This window comes from Watersipora subatra, chromosome 4, assembly GCF_963576615.1.
Source record: "Watersipora subatra chromosome 4, tzWatSuba1.1, whole genome shotgun sequence".
In the NCBI taxonomy this organism is placed as follows: Eukaryota; Metazoa; Bryozoa; class Gymnolaemata; order Cheilostomatida; family Watersiporidae; genus Watersipora; species Watersipora subatra.
In genome coordinates this window covers 45,130,743-45,152,785 of record NC_088711.1, presented here as the reverse complement: position 1 = coordinate 45,152,785, position 22,043 = coordinate 45,130,743, and the positions used below count along the sequence as shown (strand labels likewise).

General features: G+C 34.0%; 1 protein-coding gene across 2 annotated transcripts; it reads left to right on the top strand.

Annotated features, from left to right (window-relative positions):
• The first annotated feature begins 1,081 nt into the window (after window positions 1-1,081).
• Window positions 1,082-18,187, top strand: LOC137393614 (uncharacterized). Of its 2 annotated transcripts, none has more exons than XM_068080244.1 (5): window positions 1,082-1,195; window positions 2,089-2,205; window positions 10,773-10,937; window positions 13,020-13,133; window positions 17,519-18,187. In XM_068080244.1, exons 2-5 carry the CDS (start codon window positions 2,116-2,118, stop codon window positions 17,645-17,647), a joined length of 498 nt encoding a protein of 165 aa, XP_067936345.1. In that variant the 5' UTR covers window positions 1,082-1,195; window positions 2,089-2,115; the 3' UTR covers window positions 17,648-18,187. The 2 variants fall into 2 exon arrangements, with proteins under 2 accessions (XP_067936345.1, XP_067936346.1); XM_068080245.1 differs by lacking the exon at window positions 1,082-1,195 and adding an exon at window positions 1,253-1,369.
• The last annotated feature ends 3,856 nt before the right edge of the window (window positions 18,188-22,043 follow it).

Sequence of the window (22,043 nt, the reverse complement as noted above, 5' to 3'; positions counted from 1 at the left end):
TGTTTGTAGCGTTGTATCAATAAGCCGTTTGAAAAATTACGTTTTCTAGTATATTTTAAAAGTAGTTTAAAATGGGACTTCATACATGAACAATTCGAGACATCAGAGGGCACACAACCAAAACTCAATAATCCTAAGCAGCAGTGTGCTGCTCTCCAAGTTATACCCTGACTCAAAACAAACCCAATAAATAGAGGCTGCCTTTAGATTTAAATTAAATTGCTAGGAAGTTCTACCTCGTCTGAGGTAAGACCGTAAGAGTCTGAGGTAAGAGGGGGGCAGAATGAAAAGCGTAGTCGAAAAGACTAATAATATAAAATAGAATAATATAATGAAGGAAATCGAAGTAAAAAATATAAAAAGCAACAACGCTCAAGCCAAACTTTTAAAAAATCATGAGAAAGTTTTGTATAAGAAGATCAAAGTTTGTAGTCCCACAGAAGTTGCTTCGATTCTTCTAAAAGTAGGCTCAACTTTCCAGAAAATAACAAGTGTAAGATGAGAAATGGTAAAAGCATACAATTGCAGAGAAACTCTGAACAAAGCAGAATTTGTCATTGGTCTTAGCACACATAGATTAAAAACATGATTCTAAAAAAAAATTAAACAAGACATTCTGATACCAATAATGGCAATAATGAATCGTTGAAACACGATCTGAAGCATGGAAATAATGTAACATCCAGTATAAGTGGAATGGCTAAACACATAAACTGTGTTTAAAAATGTTTGACTGTCGTACATTCGATAAAAACCAAGTTACTAGTTAAGATCGTAGGCTATTTAATTGACAGATAAAACTGCACGTGCTATCAAAAACTACTTCTCGAAATTCACGAGGTCTATAGGTCAGGCTTGATTCGGTATAATGTTCTATGATTCTATGTTCTACTCAGACCTATACCACCAATAGAGGTCATTGGAAAAGACTTAGCTTTTTTTAGCCTAAGTACCAAAAAGCGAAACAATTTTTTTGGTTCTATGTAGGCAACCCGGAAAACTAATCTTACGTTTTGTAGTTCGGTAGGTAATTTTGTTATTAGCCATTGCATTAGAATAAATGTATGTTAGACGAGTTCCTAGACTTTACAATATCGTTCTTTGCTGGGTCAAATATATGTTCCGGTTTAATAATTAGTACAGCTAATACGAGGAACCTACTAACCATATTGGAGATCTTGCGAATGTCCTGACGGTAATGTTATATTAAACGTTGACCACCATGACAGTTGTTGAATTGGCAAATAGTTTGTATAGGCGCGTTCATGAGCCAATTGCAGTGTTACAGCTTCAGTTTGAAAGTCTTGCTGCTTGTCCCAGGCTACGATCGGCACAACAGTTAATTCCTAAAAACGTTTGTGTTGGAAGGGTGAGCACTTGTTACAGGTTGTTTTTGAGCGTAAAACTTGCAATTTTCTGTTTATTCACTACTGCAATCTATTTAATATCTTGTATTTTTGAATTTAATACTCGACATTTGAGATAAAAGTACTATCAAGCGAAAGCATCTTAGTCTTTTAGTATAAAACTAGTTTTATTTAAATACGAAGAAAATAGTCACCCATGAGCTATATATATTACTCTATAGTTTGCTTGCTGTTTTTAATAGCTAAATTATTTGTGGTATATTTTCTTAGACGACGTTGCAAGCACCATGAAACCCATTGTTTTTTCACTAAAGCTTCTTATAACGACAAAGTGCCCATTCAGAATCATATTTACGTGTGTTGGTCTGTTTAATGAGCTCTTTGTTTTGTTATGAAATCTGTTTGCCATTGTTTCAGGTTATCATTGCCAATAAAGTAATTTAATATATTAATTTGTGTTTAAAGGCTTTTATACTTCTGATTGTTTTGAAATAAAACATACGATAAAGATCATAATATAAAGTTGCAAATTCTGGTCTGCTGGCTAATTAGTTTTGTGGTGCATCATGATGACTAGAGTTTGATTGTTATTGCTAAGCTTAGTTTTGGTTCAATCAACACTTCATCACACCATGTTTTGTGTTTGTCAATTTTATGGTTGAATCCACAATTTGTTCAAATCGTTAGTCTGATCAATAAGAAATTGTTAATGTGATTTTAGAACTGATCTACAACTATACATTTCACAATGGCAGCTGGACGACCACCAACTCCACCAATCAAGTTTAATGGAGCCTACTTCTGCTCCTGGAATTTTCTCATTAAGTTGATCCAAATAGTAAGTATCTTCAAGAGCCATTAATAAATTTTTCGATAGTTTTCTGATCGGAAAAGCTTTGAAACCTAGTTTTGTGTATACAAACAGGTCCTATGATCCTAGATTGTATTAAAAGCATTTCATCTGCTGCGAAAGCACTTAGAAGAGAGAAATCTTTTCTAAGAGAGAAATTTTTAAAAAATCATTAAGAGAGCACAACTCCTTTTGAAGTAATTATCATTTTGAAACTCCAAGCTTGTAGAGCTCAATGAAAAAACAGAAATTGGATAAAGTAAACTAGCTTTTTTTCTCGTTCTTCCGAAGTGTGTTAGGGTTTTAACTCCACCCTAGCATATGACTTCACCAAACTCAAATTTCAAGTTAACTTCACGTCTAGAAAGCACAGTCTGAATATTGAGAATTAACCGTGTATACGATGTCTTTGACACATTGAAGTCTAGTCTTGTATACACAAGCAGGACCCTTGAACATTGCGCAATCTTTTATGCCTTGTTCGGACAACGACTTGTCAAAATATGCATATCCATTTTAATCCATTCTAGCAAACCAAAATTTGAAAGTCATAAAAGGCCCTGCTTAACAGTATAAGGGTTAAACAAAGGTTAAAAGGTAAAACAATCTGATAAAGGGTTAAACAAAGGTAACACAATCTGTTAACACCATATATTGTGTTAACAGATAGTTTTACCTGAACATCGCTTGACAGAATGAATCAAAACATATTCACAGCTGTAGCTTTGTATTCTGTAGCTTTGCTTCTGTTCCTAGGATTTTTAGAACCACACCATTCATTTGTATTTCATATTTTGTATTATAGTCAAGTAATTGAAAACTAAGTGTTAAAAAGTTTTTTAGTAAAGCAAAAAATTTGGTCGTTACTAGAAAGTTTTTCTATAACCATATTTATAATGTACAATGCGCCCTCCGGTTACGATGACCTTGTTATACATTTTTTTTGCACTGTGATGTGGAACATGCTGATTTTTTGCCCTCTCCATACGAAATATTTTTCACCATACCAACTCGACCAGAATTTTTCTTTAAATTCAAACTCGGTGTTCCGATTACATTGGAATTATAAAAATGTCGATATCATATTTACCGAAATCCCTGTTACAACGAATGAACGAGATACGATGCTCGATCTTGCTTAGTTCAGCGTTGTTCGTTATTAGTTATTGTGAAAGCAAAACCGGAACAGATAAGTTATAAAATTTTAGCAATGAAAAAGTTCAGTAAAATATTTAAAATTACATACTAAAACTTAGCTTTAAGTATGTCTTTAGTAAGCTAAATTCCTTCAAGTTAAATCCAACGCTTATGTTATACGTCTGTCTTGAAGGCAATAACTCCCTGCAGTACATAGGCTAGTGCACATATTACATTGTAGCGTTACATTTTATTGCAGATCATAACCACTAAATACACTAAAATTATTGTAGGTAACTATAGTTACTAAGGTTAACATATTATTTTGTTACTAATTTTTAATATGTACCATACATATAAAATTTTGATGATTTTTACGAGAGGGTGTTTGCATTAGATATTTAGGCCTACTATGGATTTCTATATGACTCTATATTTTGCCTCATGATTCCAGTACTGGAATGAATTAAAATCTTATGGCGAAAATCCACTGTATTGTGCCTTGGTTGGCAAATACATTCCATGACAGGTTAATGACTGGCTTGACTTCACTTGCCATCAAAGCAACCCTTTTCATCAATATTTTTGATGGAAAATATAAGACCACCTGAAGATATCCAATTTTCCTCTTTTCTCCAATTTTCCTTTTTTTTGTCCTTAACCCCACTTCCTTTAATGATATAGTTTATTATCATAGCTGTACATTTACTCGTGGCATCAGTTGTAACAATTATTGGTGTGGTAATCTTATGTCCAGCAAGTATTTGGAGTGTCCCACAAGTTCTATGTCACGTTACAATTAATCTTCAGCGTGTCACTCCTCATTTGTACGCAAGGCTCCGTTGATTTTAACATATAACAAGACATTTTTTCGTTCTTTAATCGCCATACAACTTTTCTAGATTATGGCTTCTATAATGAGGCTTGTTATCATTTGTTAACAAAATTTTGGTACATTTGGAAAAGTGTTTTTGTATTTGAATTGCACATGGTAATATACGGTATAGGTAGTTGAAAAGACATCTTTGAGGCTGGAGCACACAGAAAAAATCTCACACGAATTCGTGATCATTCACACTCTAGCTGACACATTTTCGTGTTTAAGCAGTGCCTAATATTTTCACTCATATCTTTGTCATGATTGGCTAGGTGATTGTGAAAGATGTTTTATAACGGAATCCAAAATGGACCGAAAAAGTGTAGAAAACTTACATTAAAAACTCTGTCGCTATAAACTTCTATGACGCCATGTTGAATCAAAATGTTTTATGAATAAAATTATCCAAATGGATTCTACTAAAAAGTGCAATTTATATTACAAGTGTTATTGTAAAAAAAACTTTTGTAATTTTTAATAGCCAATGAAATTGACTAACGCTTGCCGGTTAAAAATTATTGGGAATTCCACACGTCGAAAAAGCAAAACTTTTGTAATAGTCCTGGAAAGTTTATATGTATGAACTTTGCTCATCTTTCTGTTCATTCTCCCACACTTTATGATAATAAGTGCCCTCTCTCCGTGCAAAGTTGAAGGTTTTAGTTGTATAAGAGTCGGGCTTTAAGACGTTCAAATCATATAAAATTATTGAATATGGTGTCTGCCCTATTGGACAGCCCATTAAGAAAAAGGTTTTAAAACTGCTATCTCAGGTCATTGCTGTGGCTCAGACCAAGGTTTTCATCAGTAACGAGCATGTTTTGGGGGCCGAGTAAAATGGCTCACCATAATCTAGGTTTCTCGGTCTGTTTCAGATCGTTGGCTGACTAATTAACTGTGTCGCTCAATAAGAAGTTACACTGTATGAAAGTGTAGCGTGGGTGTGTTATATTTGGCTTCTCAGACATGAGTATGAACTGTGGACATGGTGTGTTCAACAGTAGGTTGCTTGACAAGCACCTGCCCTCTAGAACACTGCCCTCTACCTTTAGCCAAGATCATCTTAATGGAGGCCCTAAGTTCTCAGAGTAGACCGTTTATATTGGATTCTATCTCTTTGGGCATTTTCTCTATAGAAATATCTATATGGAACAAAGATGCAATTGTGGAATGGGGTATTCGTTTGTCAACTCTCCAGTTATCATATGTTATACTTTGTACAGTAGCAGTCGTCATTTCCTCGTGTAGTTCCTAGTGTTAAAGAGGAACCCACAAAATTTTAGCAGATTCTGTCAAAAAGGTTTATCGGTATTTTTCATCATTCAAGATTGTTTTTCATGTTTGAGGTGATCTGGATGTTTCAAAACTGAAATCGGCCAAACTTGATCTCAGTTTAAACACTTAAAAGAAAAATACATGCCAAAATGATGTCACTAGTTGCTATAGTTGATATCGGCTAGTGTCTAAGTTTCAGAGTTACGCGTCTGTATTCTGTTAATTGCTTTGCATCTATAGATGTCATAATCGCAGTTTCACTTGATCTGACCGTTTTAATCACAATCGAGTTGGTCAATTTTAATCTTGAAACATCCTGGTAGTCAGACCATCTCAAACGATAAAAAATACCCCTGCTTTCTGATAACATCAACTAAAATTTTGTGTAGTTCATCTGGCTGTGTAGTTCATCATTTCAGGCTGTGAAATGTGTCAACCTTTTTACTCTACAGCAAATTTGCCGACATTCTATTCTCACTTAAAAAATCCTTGACATTGCCGTGGCTGACACAATCAGATTTAAATAGGTCAATGGGCAATATAAAGCACCATGCGCAGCCCCTTCTTATTGATATCAATGATTCATTCCAGTGTGCATAATAGGCAGACAGGAATGAAATTATGGTTTGCTTAGTCACCCTAGCCAGTTTATCACTGCTCGGCTAGTTTACTAGCCTACTAGCGTAGCCAGTGCAACCAGTGCGTTATGAGGAAAAGGAGGACAGCTCCGTAATGTAATTTGTAAATGTCAACTTCGTATCTGAAAAGCCGTTCACTCCTAAACAGCCACTTGTTATAGAGGCACTTCATAAGCAATGTCTCACGACATCAAACGGCAGTAGTTGGCTGAAAGATGCGTGCATTTTGGTTTTGAGGTTGCTATTCCTAGTAGAATTGCTAAACAGTAGAAGAAAGTCGGCTGTCATCAGTATAAACTACCAGAGAATGATGCTCATGTGACGATTCTGCTTTGTGCCGATGCATGTTCTATCCAAATTCTAATGTCGTCAAAAACTTGATCTTCCCATTGTTGACACAGAGTAGTAAAGTATGCTGGACAATGTACTTGTACTTAATGTCAACAATGAATGACTTGGAGCCAGGTTTGGTTTCAGGGTTTTTGTTGTTTTTTGAAGGATGCAGTTGGATTTTGTTAAGGTGTATGAATATGAGATGAACACAACGACTGGGTTTTAATCGAAAACCCTTCTAATCTGTAGAATTGCTGTAGTTTACGCTATTGTTGAGGTAAGGAATAACCATATCGGTAAGTAACACTTACCGATATGGTAACACCTTATAGGTAACACTTATAAACAGGTGACAGCTAAAAACAGTTGTATGAGATCTGTGTAAATGGTTAGCTTGTAGGCTAGAATAACTGGCTCTCTGTCATATAACCATATTCAGTGAATGCTCGAAATTATTTTATTGAATTCGTCCACAGCTCATATTTTAAATACCATGTTGAATGTATATCATTGCAGCTGTCACTTTTCCGATAGTTCGCCGAACATCCACGACATACTGCGCAATGCGCACCATTTTGGCAATGGTGATTGGTTGTCGCGGATTGCTTGATTTATAATTCTTTCGTGACATCTGCTGTGGGACTAGTTCATAGAACACTGTACTGCGAACTATTCGTTGATGTAAACAGCGAATGTGTTTGTGATAGTGTGAGCATTGTTATTACAGAAGATCATTAAAGTATTTTGTTATTCGCACCGCCATATGGCACTATAGTATGAATCAACCTCCAACCATTGCTCATCATTGTTACTAACCATGTCAGTGATAAATGCCTTTCTACACACTTAACTTCTTTGGTCACTCTAAATTTTTATAGCTTCTCATCAATCTATTGATTGGATTAAACTAATGTTACTATTTCTAATTGAAGGAATTACCAGAGAATAAGAAATTAACATCATCCCAGCAAGCTGTTTATTTCGTGTTCGTTGTCCCCTCTAAATACTTGTATTCATTATACTCCATGGCTAGACATCCTGTTGGTGTTAAATTGTACGAATCTCCTTCTGAGTAATTTTTTTTCAACCAATATTTGAATTCGGTGAATTATTTTAGCAAAATACTTGCTAGTAGAAAGGGTAAGTCCAACCTTTGTTGTTTAAGTTGATTGGGATAAGCTCAACTTTCAAGTACAATCTAAGTGCAGGTCTTTTAGTTATTCTAAGTTGTGAAACCTGTGTTAGTTGGTATGATGATAACTGACAAAGGTTCATTAACTGATTCAATATTTACAGTTTAATTTCTTGAAAAACTAATAAACTGCACAAACACATATTTTTCTTGTGAAGCTTTAAAATTTTCTTTTAAAAATACAATTTACAATTTTTTCCGTGGTATTTACCGGTAATTACCAGCTTTCCCAACCGTCCAAAATAAATTAAATAATTGCCAGGAAAAATCCAATTCTCGCAACAATGCTCTTAAAACATGTACAGCTGCTGCCTGCAATAAGCTAAGCAGACATCATGCTTGATTATTAACCTGGAGCATCCGGGATCAGGCCCTAGGAGAACCCAACTCTTCCCGTAATAACCGGGAACAGGCCTGAATGGGTTAAGGGATTGCTCATATATCGCAAGCATTTGAACTGTAATAGAACTGTGGAAGAACAAGATAGTATTATCTGTGTTCTTTGCTTGGTCAGCCTCTTCATATGTTCTTCTGCTAGACTTGGCCGCTTATTCCTTTTGCTCCTTCACAAAGAAGGTAGCTTACGTGCTTCTACTGATTACTGATGATGGAAAGTTTTTGAAAGGTTTATGCACGCTGAGTATAGGAACTCGTTAATGTTTAGTTTGATAAGTTGGAGACGCTAAGGGAAGATATGTTAGGAGTTCTATCGCGATGTAGCATTTTTCAATCCCCTCAGCATTGACTCGTCTTACATACAGTTTACTCCCGAAGTTCAGCTAGTCATTGTTCAATGGCTCAAATGTTTTATTAATAACAAGTGGTGCATACAGTAGGTCATTGAGCTGTCGTATGATGATGTAATAGAGTTTTGCGCAGTCAATAACATGCCATTTCTTTTCCTAATCAGTAAACTAAGTTGTGACCGACTGTTTGGAGAGAAGGGATTAATCATAGATGTAACTCCTGGTTAATCATACAGTGTGTTGTAACTCCTGGTTAATCATAGATGTAACTCCTGGTTAATCATAGATGTAACTCCGGGTTAATCATAGATGTAACTCCGGGTTAATCATAGATGTAACTCCGGGTTAATCATAGATGTAACTCCGGGTTAATCATGGATTTAACTTCGGGTTAATTATAGGTGTAACTCTGGGTTAATTATAGGTGTAACTCCGGTTTAATCATAGATGTAACTCCGTACAGTAATCTCTCACTATTTTGTAATTCAGCTTTTGCTGTTTCAGTACTTCGTGGGGTAAAGAATAATATTAAAAATTATTATTGGTATATTAAATATTTTATATTTATTTATATAAAAACATCAAATAGATGAAATAAAACAACCAAACCACAATACACGAATCTCTCCCATACTCTGGCCCAGTGAGATCTCTCCATGTATCTAATGAGCATCATTGTGTTAGCAGTCGCCGTGGCTTTGTCTTTTTCGTAAGGTTTTGTAAAGTGTAAAAGTGCTTGTGGCACCATTCGGCTTGTCTCTTAATTGTCTTTGACCCTCACATCTATCTAAGGAACCTACGAAAGAGAAGCAGATGCTTATGGTTTAATTAGTTTCTTATTCTAGAATTTTTACTTTTCGGAGGGTCCCCAGACCTCCCCCCCCCTTTCCCAGATCAGAGAGTTCCCCAGATCCCGGACTATTTTAAGAGTTATTCAATGCCTGGTCAATATCGATTACAATACTAATGCATATGATAAAACAGTTTTAGTTGAGTAAAACAACCTTTACAGTTAGTGTTTTCTGTTTTCTCTCAATTTATTTAAACTGCACAAAACACTTTTTTCATGATTTGAAGTTTGAAAGTTAGAATGGTAACTGTTGTCATACGTTAAATAAAAATACATTTTCTGTGCAAAGGCATTTATTACCTGGGCAACGCCTGGTATTCAACTACGGAAGTATATTCATATATTGAATATATATATTCAAAAATACATATATATATATATTTGTATATATAATTTTATAATACAAAAATTTATGTATATTTATTATTGTTAGAAACACTCATTTCGTTAAGGATAAGAAAGAAAAAGCACTCAATACACTTTGTGCATTTTTCTGAAGCTTTCTGTAGTTATCACCTGATGAGAGCAGATCAATATCTACTTGAAACAAATTTGTAGTAATTAACTAACAGCTAAGTGCTCTTTATATTCTACTTTGTACTAACATATAAATAATATTAAATACAGGTCATCCTCGACATACGGCCGCGTTTGGTTCGGGCCAGCCAGTTGTAAGACGATTTGGACGTAAGTCGATTCTGTATAGTGTCACTTAAAACTTTGAATGCAACATCATAGAAAAAATTAGTAACTGTATCAGGCTAATAGTAGTTCCTTTTTTAACAGTTTTGATACTTCGATGTATGTAAAAAAAGGCTTTTGCATTTGCGATGGAATATGTGCTACTACGTAGTTGAGGCTAAAATTTTGATTCCACACAGTTTCTCTTTTTTTGCGCGAGAAATGCATGGAGGAGTTGCGGTGAGAGTCTGTGAGACGCTAAGAGTTGCGGTCAGAAGACACCATGGAAAGTATTGAACAGCCATAAAAATATAAAATGGTTCCAAACGAAAGCAATAATCAATAGTAATAATAAGCAAATGATGCTAATATTGTTTTGAAAATGTTAATTTTTGTTTTAAAATGTTATTTTTTTCTCCTTAATGTATTATAAATATGATTTGTTAATGTCATTTGTTCTTGAATGTATATTTGTAGCATCATTATTATAAGTTATAACTTATAAATTTGTAGTTTCGCAGCATATTTGATAGCATCATTGCGGTAATCTGAATCGGTTTATGATGGATTGACACTCATAACCCCTTTTCCATTGCGCGTAAAAAGCCAGTTTCGGCTTACACTACGCCTCGCGCTGAGCTGCTTGACTTTCCCACGGATGTAGTTGTGAAGTCAGGTGGACGTTCGTCGCATAGGTCGTAAGGCGACGACTTACTGTATATATACTGTATATATATAGATATATCAGTACCAGATACTATATACGCCACTATCCATTCCAAATCCAGCCATTACTTCACTTTTACTCCCGTCTTCTCTTTTGTAGGTGTGCCTCGTCATCACTGTTGTCTTCAGCTCCTTCTTTACGGGCATCGGGAGTACTGTATATATTCAGATCATAGGTGCTCTTGGCGTGTGCACCTGTCTCGCTTGGATCATTCTCTTCCTTTGTAACCTTAATGCTCGATTTCCTGACTTCTTCCCAATTCTCGTAAGTTACATTCGTTTTCTCTTGGCATTTGTCTATAAAGGGAGCTTAGAAGGACTTCCTTATAAATGGAATTTTTCATTTTCAGGCTACTTGTTTTCCGCTCATGGCTGGTGACCTCCACATGTCTCAATCCATGTACTTTTATAGGGTTTCAGCTGGTTGAAACGCATACAAGCATAAAAGTTATAACATGCCTAACATACATACTGTACATGTACATCAACGTTTTAAGGCTTTCGAAATATGGCAGTAACTAACAAAAAAAACACACTGGTATATAACAAACGCTGATTGGACATATACACTCGAGTTGCTCCGTGTTGATATTATTAAAATCTGTTGACCATTATCCTTCGCTGCAATGGAGTGATTGACTATTGAGGTAAATACTCTCTTTTAGCCTTTTTCGTTAAATTATAAAGCATTTATTCAGACTGTTAATGTGTTTCTGTACTTTTCGAAACAAGCGTTTGTGAAAGTTCATCAGCGTTCAGTATGTCTGTCGGGTCATCTCTTTTTATGCAGATTTGATTGCAATACGACGCCTAAATTTTGCATTTTCATTGACAGTAATGAACATCTGTAAACAGTGTGTGACTCTCATCTGCATGTGCAGTACAATTGTCTGTTTTACAAAATCACGTATTTCACGTTTCTTATTTGATGCAAAACTTATCAAGTTTTGCGGTTAATAGTTTTATCATAAGTTCCTAAAAACAAGAAAAAAGGGAATGTCTATGATTTCATTCCGTCTTATTAATTCCTTAGCATAATAATTATTATGTTAGAAAGATCAATGGTAATTTGGTTACAAGCGGAGCAGATGTGGTAGAATCAATAGCTTAAGTTAACTATTCGCTAATGTGTTAGCATTGGTTTCTCATACATGAGTAAATTATAGGCTCTAAGTAAAGAGCGAATCAAAAAGCAGAAATGGGCAGACGATAATGAATTATGTGAAGTGAAATTTGTTGATAGTTACCAGAAAGATATCTAATTTTACCAAACAAACTTATTTGTAAACAAAAATACAAACCCCATGATTTTTTGTTTCACTCTCTAAAGAGGATAAAGTTTCATATGCGTGTAGCCGTGAAAAAGGTTGGTGGTTAAAAATGGTTTTTTATGTTGTGTTCGTAAAACGATCGAAGATGATAGCATTTTTACAATTATTGATTTTTTCAATGCTTTTTCTAGCGAGTGTCACAACTGTGCTCTGCTACTCATCTGGCGATATTTAGTTGCTTCTAACGTCAACAAGTTACTTAGTCACGGCATACCGAGGGAGAAGATTTTGGAACAACATATGAGACTCATGTTTATGTTTGTTACCATGGTTACCATGTTCCGGTTGGCCAGTGCAACTGGCCAACCGGAACATTTTTTTAAATCTTTGTAATTTAAATTTTTGTAAATCCTTTGATATATTTCATGCTTACAATTCACAAACATTTCATACATAACTACTGTGATATATTCCTTACTTGAATATATTACATACATAACTACTGTGATATATTCCTTACTTGAATATATTACATACACAACTACTGTGATATATTCCTTACTTGAATATATTACATACATAATTACTGTGATATATTCCTTACTTGAATATATTACATACATAACTACTGTGATATATTCCTTACTTGAATATATTACATACATAACTACTGTGATATATTCCTTACTAGAATATATTACATACATAACTACTGTAATCTAGTCCATACTTGAATATATTACATACATAACTACTGTAACCTAGTCCATACTTGAATATATTACATACATAACTACTGTAATATACTCTATACTTGAAGATGTAACATGCATAACTACTGTGATATATTCCATACTTGAAGATATTACATATATAGCTACTGGGGTATATCCCATACTTGAAAGTATTACATACATTACTACTGTGATATATTCCATACTTGGGTGATTGTTGACGTTGTAATCTGGTGGAATCGCTGCTGAAATGACAGTTACTACCAGTAAGTCAAGTTTGTTACAATCATTTATCACCAATCATCTGTAGTCAGTGATATGTTATCCTTTACTTTGTTGTAGATGTTTGTTTACCATTTCTTGCTCGCCCTGCTCACCATCGGAATCTGTGTGTGCTGTGGAGTCCTCTGGCCTCAGTTCAAGATGACCATCTATCCTCAATATGCCGTCGCGACAGTAAGTTGTCTTCTCTTTTTTATAACTTCATAGCTGTGATGTTGTTTTGTCGTTTTTTTGTTACCTTAGAATGACTAGTATTTTGAAAGCTACGCTTCTTTCTGGCAGAGTTTCAGCTCGCACCTGCTCGTCAGGTTCTATTTTATATTCATTGACCTTAGATCACATTTACTTTGTAATTGTATGTCTTTAAGTGTTCAATACTGTTATATATTGTTCAGTCTCTATGTATTCAATACTGTTATATATTGTTCAGTCTCTATGTATTCAATACTGTTATATATTGTTCAGTCTCTATGTATTCAATACTGTTATATATTGTTCAGTCTCTATGTATTCAATACTGTTATATATTGTTCAGTCTCTATGTATTCAATACTGTTATATATTGTTCAATCTCTATGTATTCAATACTGTTATATATTGTTCAGTTTTTATGTATTCAATACTGTTATATATTGTTCAGTTTCTATGTATTCAATACTGTTATATATTGTTCAGTCTCTATGTATTCAATACTGTTATATATTGTTCAGTCTCTATGTATTCAATACTGTTATATATTGTTCAGTCTCTATGTATTCAATACTGTTATATATTGTTCAGTCTCTATGTATTCAATACTGTTATATATTGTTCAGTCTCTATGTATTCAATACTGTTATATATTGTTCAGTCTATGTATTCAATACTGTTATATATTGTTCAGTCTCTATGTATTCAATACTGTTATATATTGTTCAGTCTATGTATTCAATACTGTTATATATTGTTCAGTCTCTATGTATTCAATACTGTTATATATTGTTCAGTCTCTATGTATTCAATACTGTTATATATTGTTCAGTCTATGTATTCAATACTGTTATATATTGTTCAGTCTCTATGTATTCAATACTGTTATATATTGTTCAGTCTCTATGTATTCAATACTGTTATATATTGTTCAGTCTCTATGTATTCAAAACTGTTATATATTGTTCAGTCTCTATGTATTCAATACTGTTATATATTGTTCAGTCTATGTATTCAATACTGTTATATATTGTTCAGTCTCTATGTATTCAATACTGTTATATATTGTTCAGTCTCTATGTATTCAATACTGTTATATATTGTTCAGTCTCTATGTATTCAATACTGTTATATATTGTTCAGTCTCTATGTATTCAATACTGTTATATATTGTTCAGTTTCTATGTATTCAATACTGTTATATATTGTTCAGTCTATGTATTCAATACTGTTATATATTGTTCAGTCTCTATGTATTCAAAACTGTTATATATTGTTCAGTTTTTATGTATTCAATACTGTTATATATTGTTCAGTCTCTATGTATTCAATACTGTTATATATTGTTCAGTCTCTATGTATTCAATACTGTTATATATTGTTCAGTCTATGTATTCAATACTGTTATATATTGTTCAGTCTCTATGTATTCAAAACTGTTATATATTGTTCAGTTTTTATGTATTCAATACTGTTATATATTGTTCAGTCTCTATGTATTCAATACTGTTATATATTGTTCAGTTTTTATGTATTCAATACTGTTATATATTGTTCAGTCTCTATGTATTCAATACTGTTATATATTGTTCAGTTTCTATGTATTCAATACTGTTATATATTGTTCAGTCTCTATGTATTCAATACTGTTATATATTGTTCAGTCTCTATGTATTCAAAACTGTTATATATTGTTCAGTTTTTATGTATTCAATACTGTTATATATTGTTCAGTCTCTATGTATTCAATACTGTTATATATTGTTCAGTCTCTATGTATTCAATACTGTTATATATTGTTCAGTCTATGTATTCAACACTGTTATATATTGTTCAGTCTCTATGTATTCAATACTGTTATATATTGTTCAGTCTCTATGTATTCAATACTGTTATATATTGTTCAGTCTCTATGTATTCAATACTGTTATATATTGTTCAGTCTCTATGTATTCAATACTGTTATATATTGTTTAGTTTTTAGATATTCGATACTGTTATATATTGTTCAGTGTACAGCAGATGCTTTGTGAAGGTAAATCGTACTACATTACTTTTGCATGACCTTAAAATTGAATTGTTGCCCAGGCTTTTCCATTGTTTGCATTCCTTTTCATTTAACTCCTTGTTCATTTATTTTCGTATCGGGCTCACTCACAGCTCGTTCGTAAATTTGATCACATTTATATTGACCATCGGTAATTTTTGTTTTATGTTGTTTGATTGAATTAAGTTTTTGAACGTAGCACACAAATCTTAGCAAAATCATCATTCCTGTTGTAGTCATATAAACTCAGTTCATACTGAACGTCATTCAAAATCTCTTTACTTTACACTCATCCGCCATTATGAAGCCATGTTCCTTTGTACAGTTGAACATCGAAATGTGAAATTAGCTCATTTAATGATAAAACTCCTATATCTTCAATTCACATGTCACCTAACTTCATTCTTTTTATAATAACTTAAATGGAATCAATATCTTGTAGTCCTGAAAATACTTCAAGTTAGCGTTGTAGCTAATGGAAGTACGAGTGTTTTTACATAATAAACTTTTGTATATGCTTAACTAGTTTTACCAATTCGTGATAATCAATGTATAGGCTTTTAACTTGATGGATGACATACACACCTATGATACCGATGAGTCCTTCACTGCAGGAGCAAGCGAAGGATTTTATGTATACTCAGTCAACAAATCAAAAGAACTTTGTTAATTCTAATTTAAACTCGACGTTTTTTATTCGTAATTTGATTTCATCTTATTTGCCGCAATTTCACTGGTATCGCTTATTGTGGAAGTAGCTCAGTCGTACTTGGTCGCAAGATCAAAGAGTCGGTTTGCAGCTATTTTTGCATTATTCCCATCAATATCATCCTTTCTGTTATTCTCATCGTTGTTTTCCGCGTTCATTATCTTTGGGCCCCGTCATGGCCGCTAAAATTTTATTTAAATGTACTATTGCTGTAGATAGTCATGGTTTGACTGTACCTTATAGTCGATTGCGCTATTTAAAGATTTGACTGATCTTAAGTCGAAGTTTGGTTGCATGTGTATATTGGCTTTGCGGTGTTCATATATTGGATTGCCCTCAAATTGAGGTTGACTGTATCTGTACAGTAGTTTTGCAGCATTTATACAATGGACCACTTTCAAGTTGACGTTTGACTGTACCTGTACAATAGCTTGGCAGTGTTTATATATTGGCCTGCTCCCAAGTTGAAATTTGACTGTATTTGTACACTAACTTTGCATTGTTTATCTATTGGACTGTTCTCAAGTCGGGTGTTGACTGTACCTGTTTACTAGCTTTGCAGTGATTACTATATATTGGCCTGCTCTTACGTCGGGGTTGAACTGTATCTGTACATTGGCTTTGTAGTGTTTATCTATTTGACTGCTCTCATGTCGGGAATTGACTGTACCCGTATGGTGGTTTTGCAGTTTATATATAAGCCTGCTTCTAAATTGTGGATTAACTTGTACACTAGCTTTGCAGTGTTTATATATTGGACTGCTCTCAATTCGGGGTTTGCTGTACCTGTATAGTAGCTTCGGAGTGTGTATAATTTGGAAATCTCTCACACTGGGGTTTGACTGTACTTGTATAGTTTGCTCAAGACTGTTACAACAGCAGGTTTAGCATAAAATGGTTCATGGTCAGCACAATGTAATGCTTTCGGAAATAATTGTGTGCATTTCCGACCAAAACTTGCATTCAAGTTTGAAGATTTTGGGGCCAAACAGTATAATGAAATATACCCGGTCATGATTACGAAGAGACATCTCTAGGTATATTTGTGAAATGTACGCAAATATGAGTTTGTCTGATGCCCGTCTGTACAAATAGTTCTTTGCTTTGAAACTGTTTATAGGTGCAGTTGAATATTGAATATATAATAATAATATTATTGAATATAACAATAAGTTGAGTATTGGCAATCTACAAAATATGGTAAAGATGAAACTGTTATAATAATGGTAACCGCTCATAAATATACCGTAAAACCTTCATTTGAACGCCATGACCCAGTAATGACCCAGTATTGTTCAACCTTTCCCTATAGTGGCGTATTAGTAGAGGTGACGTTCAAATGAAGGGTGGCACTCAAATAGGGGTTTTACAGTAGTTGGAATATTTTGAATTAATTTTTTTAACAAATGTATATGCAACCCCATTCACAGAAACATTGAAAAACACACATTTACCATTCTAGTTTTCACATTAGAGTTCAAGTGGTTCGCCAATAATACAGCATTTGAACATCTCCAATTTGAACCATGCTTTACTCACTCGTTAGGTGATAGTTGATGCAGATTGGTTCATTTTACACACAACTTCAATACCCACCGTTTACTTTCTTTGCAGATCCTCTCCTTCACCGCATCAATCCTCTTCCTAGTGGATGCAATGCTGAACCTTTTGGTGTGGAGGAGTGCTGTCAGCGAAGTGATTACGTGTCCGTGTTCTCCATGGCAGTACGAGATCAGGATGTAGATGGGTTCTATTTAGAAACATAGACTGTCTGTGCGTGCATTTAGTCTGATATCTGGCTATATCTTCTATCTACTAAAACACATTTGATAAAACCACTTTGTCAAAGGAACTGTTTCCTTGTTCAACTGTTTTCAATACATTCGCAGTGGAGTGGATAGGTGTTTTATTATACGCGTCGCCGTATTCATTTCCCTTTTTATATAATCCACAAAGTATCATTTGATCAAGTAGACCTAGTTTGTTTCAAAAGGTGAAGGTTACTTTCAATCAAGGTCAAGGCCCTATTTTCTTATGATCGAGATAGATGAGTTGGCTGCTAGTCATATTATTGTACATCCTTTATCAAAGTGTCTATCGTTTCCTGTATATGTATCTTTCTTAAAAACAATAATTTTTAGTAGTTTTCTTTTGTTACGCTTTTCAAATACGCTTTAGTACAAATGCTATTTTATACTTACATGTAAGTACTTTGGTTAAAGGAAAGGTTTGCCCTATGATCTGTATGAGTTGGATGATATAATACAATTGTAAATGTTAGGAGCAGACTCTAGTGATTATTCTAACTTGTTATACTGTCTCGAATACACGCTATCTAGTAATATGTTTGGCTCAGAGCGAAGGAATGCATCTCTACTTGACTTGTTTAGATTTTTGTCTGTCAATTAAAAGATAATGTGTCCTATTAATACTTTGCTTTATGGTTTACTCTTAACAATGAAACAAGGTCTAAGATTTTCTTTTGGGTCAATGACAGAGCGTTTGCTGCTAAACATTTATGGAGTGTTTGGGCTTTGGCTAGCAGAAAATTTGATTGTGCAGGTAAATTGACACCACAACCACGAGCGATAAAAGGCACTAAGAAGGTTGAAGAATTCCTAAATGGTTACTGTCAAGGTGTGTAAAGGGTGCAAGAGGGAGAATTTATTATATGCTAGTCATGGAATAAAACAAGAAGAGTAGTGACTAGCACTTGTGAATGATAGTGCAAGTTTTGATCTTTGTAGCTATCCATAGTGGCATACCCAGACTTCTATTTCCCTCCAGATAGTTCTGTTAGCGATGGAAACTTGAGAGTTCGGTCACCTTTTACATAATTAAGTGCATGTGATATGGATGCTCTTGACAGTGTTTTTTTGAAAAATTTCATTCTATAACACAGTTGCTTGCTAGAATCATTTTGTGATGCAAAATTGGCTAAATGGTGCCTCATTTTTTATGAATAAGTCAATTATTGCTGCCTCAGAAAATTGAAAAACCAATTTTTTTTACTTAAATCTAGACAACCTTGGCTACAGACAAAGGATTTTTGCCTACTAACCATTTAAACCACAGAATGTATACGAAATGTGTGGCAGGTTGGTGATAGGTCAAGAGATCTGCTCAACCAACATGTACAACTACCATTCCATATCAACAAACAACATCTTATGATCAAGAAATTACAGCGAATCAATGACAAATTTGTCTTATTTTCTGGAGGCCTTCCAACCTTAATGGCATAAAAGCATAAACAGTATAGAATTACATGTATTTGTGTACAACTAACAAAGTCACATTTTTGTAATCTTTGTAATGCCCTGCCCTGGTTCAGTATTTAGTTATAGGACTGTATTAATTATTCTATAGTTTTCTGATTAGCTAATTCTATGTTTACAAATTTCGTGACCTACATTATTTTTTAGGTTTTAAAAGGTAGGATGTTACAAACTTGTAAGCAAACATAACGGAAAAATTATATTAAATGCTGTGCACCAAACAATTGGTGCAAAATCCTGTGAAGTTCAATTTGCCGTCATAGTACCGCAAAACTTGGTCACAATGAATTTTGTTTTAACCAGATGCAGAGGAACTGATGTCACATTTAACACAAAAGTGTATTGATAACACGTTCAGTACCAACAGTATGCATATATAGCTCTTCAAATGAAAGGTCTGTTTTTTTTAATTCCGCACAGAACATACTTTTTACTGTTTGCTATAATACTACATTATTATAATACTTAAAATATTTCCACCGTTTACTATTTTGAACAAAATCTGAGAAGTTTACGATGCGTAATTTTATCATTTGCATATTATGCATATTTTTAATGGCCAATTAAAAGCCATAAATTAAATTTGTCAGATCAAGTTTTAATTATGAGGCCATAATATCCTGAGCACTTGTAATCACATGCACTATGATATGATCATTTATAATAGCCAATTAGTACACCAAACACTATTTAGGTTACAATCTTACGAGACTTTTCTATGGTAGCAGAGGATGCGTCATTCTCTGCAAACTATTTAAGAACATTTTATATACAAAAATAAAGATGTCCTTTCAAGAGCAGATAAATCTAAAACTGGAATTGTTCAATGAAGGTTGTGCAGCTGATTTTTCCTGTAAGAACATTTGTTCAACATGTGAAAGCTCAAGGGTAATGACAAAAATAAAAAGATTTTAGTGATCATGCTGCAAGATGATTTTTTTATGTTGAATATGAAATTAAGACAGTGGTAGCACCCGCAGGTCATCCTTTCACACAAAAAACTACAAGGAGGTGGGCAAAAATCAAACTTTAGTTTGGTCACAAGCCTTAGAAAGTTTTAAACAAATTTAGTGTGCAGTTTTCATGCCTTGCCTTTGGTGACCAAGTGTTTGCTGATTCCGCTGTATATCAAAATAATTGTATTGGGAACTTCTCATCTTCAGATGTGTTGATTAGTACACTCCTTTTAATCTTGTCGACCAATATGCATACAAAGAGCAGCTGGCAGTAAAACAAAAGAAAATCAGACCTTGTTAGTTTTGTGTAGATGTCAGGAATACCATTTCCTACTTCTCACTCCTATAATAGTAGAGCTTGGTTAGTGCCTGCTTATCAGTCCCCTGCGGCTGCATTGATAGCTAGAGAAGGATTAACAACTTATGTGAACTATGTCATCAGCCAAAGATCTTTAAAACTGACTATCTGCTAGTAGTTGACTGACACAGATGTCTTGCATAATACAGTTTATCAGCCACATATTTTGTGGTTTGTATGTGAAGGTATTGCATCTCCCACAAGTAGATAAATCACAAAGATGCAATAAGACAAGTCTAATAGATGTGGGTTATCTTAACATGCCACCGCGGTGAGACAACTCTTGAGAAACCCCAACTTGCAAATTTAGTGGAGTTTGGCTCAGAAAACCTATTATTGGAAAGTGGAAGTGCAGAATGGTTTCTTTTAATGAACATGCCTAAATTTCCAGTCAACTGCATAGCTCAGTTATGTAGGCAGCAACAATTGAGATAAAGTTAGTGTAATTCAAAGTGACATACATGTCAGTTGTTGCAGCTAGGTGAAGGCCATTTTATGTTTATAAAATTAATGTGTAAGTTACATGTTGAAGTAATTGCTACACTAATTTTTGGGTCTGTAAAGGTTTTTTCTCCTTGACTGTTTGTAAGTACCTAAGGCCAGGTTTGTAGGTGGCTGATGTAGAATAGCTTACATTTGTTCAGTTTGATGTGAGATTCAAAAGACTCACATAAGTTCTGATCACATTTCTGTCATAACATGCAGAAACACCAGCAAAACATCTGTATTATTAGAAATAACATCCAAAGGAATTGCAGTGATCATATTTTTAATGCATCTGGTAAATCCTAAATTGACATGACACAGAAACAAAACCTTCAAATTTGAGTGGATCAAGTAAATGTTTTGACTTGTAGCATTGCATTTATCGTTTTACCAACAAAGTTTATTTTTTCAATTCCTAATCAGTGTTTAAATTTAGGTCGTGATGCTGTGTTAGCAGAATGTCATAGCACGTGAGCTCTATTAGATCTGAAACTGGTCATCCAACTTTTTTTGTTACAAGCGTTCAACACCTGAATCAGCGTTTGCTTCACAATTAATCTGATTGCCTTCACAGTTTTTATGTCAATCACTAAATATGAAGAGATATCTCTTTCACAACTGTTACAGACGTTTCAGAATTTCTGCTAAGTTCTTCTAAGTATATCCTGGTATTTTGTACAAATTCATATTCTGTATTATTGGTGTTTATGAAGCATATAGGCATTCTGTAAACAGCAACAGTTATTGAGATACTAACAGATACTAGCTAGCCTATGTTTTGCTTTCTGTTTAATAGTGTCAGCATCTTTCCGGATTCACTTTTGACAAAAACTGACCCACAATCAAACTCTGCAAAGCAACAAGAGGACTTTGAAAGTTATCAAATTCGATTTTAATGCCATCCAAACTTTTTAAAGATTAATTGTTGCATATTTTATAATCCAAATGAAGAATGATTATGATTCGTAGCAGTTTAATGTAGTGTGTTTGTTGAGTGATCCAACTGATCTTCGTAGTTTAGATTAGCAAGTAGTATACTTAAATGATTTGGTTTAGGTCTT

Bases quoted from the DNA above. Each gene is read 5' to 3' on its own strand.
- LOC137393614 (XM_068080244.1), top strand. From the start codon at position 2,116: ATGGCAGCTGGACGACCACCAACTCCACCAATCAAGTTTAATGGAGCC. The intron at 2,206-10,772 runs GTAAGTATCTTC...TCTCTTTTGTAG, and splicing joins TCATTAAGTTGATCCAAATA to GTGTGCCTCGTCATCACTGT. The intron at 10,938-13,019 runs GTAAGTTACATT...ACTTTGTTGTAG, and splicing joins CTGACTTCTTCCCAATTCTC to ATGTTTGTTTACCATTTCTT.